Genomic DNA, 5590 nt, shown 5'->3' on the forward strand with positions numbered 1-5590 from the left:
GACTTCTATAAATGTACCCACCATATATATTTCATAACTTATCAATAACTAACCTTGAAATAAACAAAGTGCAACCATAGGTCAAAGAAACTATACAATAGGCCATTTTTTTAGGGTTAGAGTCCTTAATATAAAAGTTTTCTTGTATGAGGTTTTCATATAAATAATAATAAGTTTAATAATAATAATAATATGATTTTCTGTGTGACTAGATTTTTCCGCTTTTATTCACACCTTGTGTCGTCTTAATATGGAGTTTTCAGAATTTTAGACGCAAGATTTTTATGTAAACATTTTTAAGTTTATTTGCTCATTAAATGTTTACATAATTAAATTACAAGTGAAATGAATGGATTCTTAATAAGGAAACAAGTAACCAATCAGTAAACCCCCCCTAAAATTCTCTCTCTCTCTCTCTCTCCGCTATAAGAACAATCCCCATTCCCTGTGATCTATGCACGACCTCTACAAACAATCAGAGAAAAAAAAAACTCGTCATACGTCACTGAAGGTGGTTCATAATATGTGCCAATACCTATAAAGCCCGAGCGAGAGAGATGCACTAAAGACAAACGGCTCAGACTGACAGAAGTTTCAAGATTTCACTGCATGTCATCGATATTGTTTTAAAGTTTTGTTGAGGTGAGTCCCTCTCTCTTTCACTTGCTAGGGTCTCACTTTAGATGCTGTGATTTTGGATTATTAGTGCAAGTGACATATCCTTTGGGTAACATGTTGGTTTTTCGTAGAAGTTCAGTGCAAAAAGTTTGAAATAGACATGCGCTTTAAAACTTTTTACTGTATTTCATCTTTGCTCAACTCTATTTCAAGTTCAGTTAGAGTCAGATTTACAGTCATAGCGCGGGTAATAGGAAGGGTGTCCCAGGGATTGCACCCCTAGAAAAGGTGGATAAACTCGGATGAAAGACAAGCCAGCGCATGCAACTTGTAAAACTGTTTGGAATAGTTTACTTGTCATTCTCTGGAAAGCTGAAGAGTTTAAAAGCAGATCTCCTCTCTTCTCTTTGAATCGTCTTTATTGAATTTATGTCAAATCCGTGTGCTGGTCATTCCTAGATATCCAAGGAGCGCGTAAAGGGTGCCTTCGTTGCATTGCGCAACTTTTGGAGGGGCTCCATCAGGAAACCATCACATCGACCGTGGATTTGTTCCTCCTTCGTTTTGGCTTGGTTTTTGTGGAAGATGTTCGGGCACGATTATTGCCTCGTGTCTACGTTGTTGACGGCTGTAGGCGCCATCGTACCCACACTGCTGTTGCTTGTGGTTACGCGGCTGCTGTGGGAATTCAGGTGGAGCATCACTCGGGATCGGGCGTGTAAACTTCCACTACCGCAAGGATCAATGGGATGGCCGCTGATCGGAGAATCCTTCCACTGGCTTTTCCAGGTAAGCCTCAAGGGAATTAAAAAAAAAACGTGCATAATTATGTTGCTGTGTCAATTAAGTAACCACAAAAAATGCGCTGATCCACATTTTTATAATCTGTTTTAATTATAAAGTCACACTTAAGTAATGAGTAATACTTATAATTAATTTTAAAGATTTTTTGTTATTGTAGTAGGCTTTATTACTTTAATAATCATTTTAGTTTTGCTAATTATTATATTAACCTTTCAATTACGCTATTTTTCTTAAACAAAAAATTATAAGGGGTAAGAGCCAGAATCTTTGTCGGCTTAATATACAAATGGATAAGGAGATTTATGGCATGTGCGAACTTGATGAGGGTGTAATTCTTCCTAACCATGATATTCACCTCAGTGCCAAAAATGATAATTTCATTCCAGAATATAAAAAAAATTGTTACCACCGAAAAAACCTCAAAAGGCCATAGAAGTTTATTGTTAGAAATTGCACTGTGTGAGTCTAACCCCTATATTTATTGTAAAAATGTAACAAGCAATGTAAACGTCGGACAGAAAATAATTGATGAATAACAAATATCTCAAACTCTCTCTGGTACGTTTAACAGGGATCAAGCTTTCACATCTCCAGGCGTGAAAAACATGGAAATGTTTTTAAAACTCATCTTTTGGGAAAGCCTGTTATCCGGGTGACGGGCGCAGAAAACATTCGTAAGATTCTGCTTGGTGAGCACACGCTCGTGTGCACGCAGTGGCCTCAGAGCACGCGCATCATCCTCGGGCCACACACTCTGGTAAACTCGGTTGGTGACCTCCACAGGAGGAAAAGAAAAGTAAGCCAAATGTCTTAAATGCATGCAAAGATTCGTTTGGATGTGACTGGTGTAAAATGGGCGTTAAATTACGATAGATGACTAAACATTATGAATGGGTGGTTTATTAGTTTATATAAAAATGATGCAACAATTCCAATAATAATGAGAACAAATAATAAAGTTTGTTTTGCAAATGTCACGCTCTGCTTTAGCACCCAGTTGAATTTAAGTTCTCTTTTTAATATTTTTTGTTTTTTATGTGTTCGCAGAATAATGCACTTGAATGCAATTTCAATCGAAATGTTACACTTATGGAAATGTTCGCAACATTAAATCAAATTAATGCTTTTTTCCACTTAAAATTGTGTAGCCTATTTGTAACTTGATACTGTTTAACGTGTTTTCTGTTTCTCGCCCAAATAGGCTACATTGCCTGAAAATACTGAAACATGTTTTGCGTGAAATAATTAGGCTGTTTAATTTGTTTCCTAGATCCTTTCAAAAGTGTTCAGCCGCGGGGCGCTCGAGACGTATTTGACGCGGGTTCAAGACGTCGTCAAGTCTGAAATTGCCAAGTGGTGCGCAGAGTCCGGCTCTGTGGATGTTTACGCCGCTTCCAAGTCGCTCACCTTCCGCATCGCGGTGCGGGTCCTGCTCGGTCTCCGTCTGGAAGAGCAGCGCATCCTCTCTCTCTCGAAAACCTTTGAACAGCTCATGAACAACCTGTTCTCTCTTCCATTTGACAACCCCGTAAGCGGCCTGCGCAAGGTAAGAAGGATCTGTCTATCTATTTACCAACTGTCTAAGGCCAAATAAACAAAATGTGCATGGCATTTGTGGTTTGTTGTAGGGAATCAGGGCTCGTGAGATTTTGCATTCTGCCATGGAGAAGATCATAGAAGAGAAACTACAAAAACCGCAAGCCGATGATTACTGTGATGCTTTCGACTATATCCTGAGTAGTGCAAGAGAAAATGACTACGAACTCACAATGCAAGAACTCAAGGTAATACCTAAAACTTTTTTGCATTGCTTTACTGTAAAAAAATCAGATAATTGCGGAGCCTGTATCTAGAGGCATTGCGTTAGCAACGCGGTCGTGGGTTTGAACCCTGCGATCATACAAACAGCTAAAATGCATACATTAAATGCACTCTGTATAAAGCGTCTGCCAAATGCATAAATGTAAATAAAATGTAAACTTTCAACTATGATTCAATTATGATTCAAAATTAATAACAATGATGTAAATTAATTTCAGGAAACTGCGGTGGAGTTAATCTTCGCTGCGCACTCCACCACAGCCAGCGCATCCACGTCCCTCATCCTGCAGCTCCTGCGCCATCCAGATGTGAGCGAGAGCGCAAGAGTCGAGCTGGAGAGCGAGGGCTTGATCGGTGACTCGCACGGCTACTGCCGCTCGCGTTGCCATGGCAACGTCATCAATGAGGAAAGCGAAGCGGCTGAGGGGAGATCAGCGAAGAATAAAACAACGTGCTTTGAAACGGCGGAAAAGGAGGAGGGGCGTCGCTCTCGGATCCACGTCCCATACCTCAGTTTGGAAAAAATGGGCCAGCTTTCTTACCTGGACTGTGTGGTCAAAGAAGTGATCCGATTTCTTCCCCCAGTGTCCGGGGGATACAGGACCGTGTTGCAAACATTTGAATTGAATGTGAGTTCCTTCAAACATATTATGTTTACGAATGCAAGCTGTTTGATCCAAGTTTAAGGTGAAAAAGTGTTTCTATATATATTTAGAGACTAACTTAAAAGGCTAACATAATTAAACTGATAAAATTATAACAAAAAAAATATTTTTTACTATTTTTACACGGCTCTCTGAATTTTTTGATCCTAATTGGTCAGTTGCGACCTTCTCAGGTTCACAACAATCGCTAAAATTGATAACACACCGCTTATCCAGGTACTGCCAGTAATGTTGACCAGTACTACACCATGACTCCGGGCCGGATCTGCACCGGATCCATGCCGAAGTCAGTGGATCTGTCACAGATCTGGTACAGCTCTGACCTGGAGTTATCTGCTGTCTTTGCTTAAATAAAAAACACATTTACAAGGGTCGTTCAAGCAAACTGGGACTTGCCTCTTATTCTCATAAAACAAACTCCTAGTTTGCCTTGAACGACCTTCGTAAAAACTGATACTCTGGACAGCAAATTAATTCATATGTTCTGCATCTACAGGGTTATCAGATCCCGAAGGGGTGGAGCGTCATGTACAGCATCCGTGACACTCACGAGACCGCCGCCGCCTATCAGAACCCGGAGCTCTTTGACCCGGACCGGTTCGGCGCAGATCGAGATGAGAGTAAAAACGAACGTTTCAGCTACGTGCCTTTCGGTGGCGGAGTGAGAAGCTGCATCGGACGGGAGCTTGCTTTGATCGTGCTGAAAACTCTTGCAGTGGAGTTGCTCGCCACGGCTGAGTGGAGTCTCGCGACGGAAACATATCCCAGAATGCAGACCGTGCCGGTCGTGCATCCGGTCAATGGATTGCACGTGTTTTTTAACTACAGAAACAACAGGATCGAAAGAAACCGGAGGGAGTCGACTCATATATAAGGAAAACCTGCAATTAGACACTTAGATACATCTAACACAGTGTTTATCAACCGGTGGGCCAAAACAAACTTCTAAGGGAGCATCAAGATGACTTCAAATTACTTAAAATTGACAAAACAAGCTTGAATATAAGCTAAAACAACTAAAAATCAATATACATACATTTTTATAACAAATATAGGCTACATCTTTCTGGTTCGTGATCGAGGCTACAAATACTATTGTGGCAACCCAATCTCATGAAATGCGTATAAATAGCACGCCGTTATCCTGCAATACATATGCCAAATTCCAATTTTGCTCGCAAAGGATATGGCAGACCTGCCCGTTCACTTATATGGCGCGTGATTTTATTTATTGGTATCTTATTTGTTTTCTGTTTGGGGTTAGATTTGGAGTTTGCTTTAGGATGTCATTTATAGTTTGGGGGTAACACATTACAAGTAACGTGCATTATGTAATAATATTATTTTTCTGAAGTAATGAGTAAAGTAACGCATTACTTTATAAATCTACACATTAATATTTGAGTTACTTTTTTTTAAATCTTGTTTTTTTTATCGCCTGAGCGGGAACAGTTTGAGTCAGAAATGGAGATGGCAGGCCAGAACTTGAAATTTTTGTGAGCATAAAAACACCTGCAAGGCCTGAAAGAGATCAAGTCTCAGCCAAGTAAGAAAAAATAACGCAAAAGTAACTTAATATTGTAATGCATTACTTTTAAAAGTAACTTTCCCCAACACTGGTCACTTAATATGTACGTTTCTCCATGCTTTGTCTACTTTTAAACCATGGTTGCTTGGAGTTG

The 5590-nt window shown here is 39.9% G+C and overlaps 1 protein-coding gene across 1 annotated transcript; it reads left to right on the forward strand.

The window, feature by feature from the left end:
- Positions 1 to 442: 442 nt before the first annotated feature.
- Positions 443 to 5590, forward strand: LOC129417293 (cytochrome P450 26B1). Its single transcript, XM_055171863.2, has 7 exons — positions 443 to 642; positions 1078 to 1407; positions 1994 to 2218; positions 2693 to 2968; positions 3051 to 3206; positions 3462 to 3872; positions 4405 to 5590. The coding sequence occupies exons 2-7, from the start codon at positions 1204 to 1206 to the stop codon at positions 4780 to 4782; spliced, it is 1650 nt and encodes a 549-aa protein (XP_055027838.2). The 5' UTR covers positions 443 to 642; positions 1078 to 1203; the 3' UTR covers positions 4783 to 5590.

Source organism: Misgurnus anguillicaudatus, unplaced genomic scaffold (genome assembly GCF_027580225.2).
Source record: "Misgurnus anguillicaudatus unplaced genomic scaffold, ASM2758022v2 HiC_scaffold_34, whole genome shotgun sequence".
Classification (NCBI taxonomy): Eukaryota; Metazoa; Chordata; class Actinopteri; order Cypriniformes; family Cobitidae; genus Misgurnus; species Misgurnus anguillicaudatus.

What these genes read in the sequence shown, in the direction of transcription:
- LOC129417293 (XM_055171863.2), top strand. Translation starts at nt 1,204, where the DNA reads ATGTTCGGGCACGATTATTGCCTCGTGTCTACGTTGTTGACGGCTGTA. An exon ending in TCCACAGGAGGAAAAGAAAA is followed by an intron (nt 2,219 to 2,692) that starts GTAAGCCAAATG and finishes TTTGTTTCCTAG; the next exon opens with ATCCTTTCAAAAGTGTTCAG. An exon ending in CCGTAAGCGGCCTGCGCAAG is followed by an intron (nt 2,969 to 3,050) that starts GTAAGAAGGATC and finishes GGTTTGTTGTAG; the next exon opens with GGAATCAGGGCTCGTGAGAT.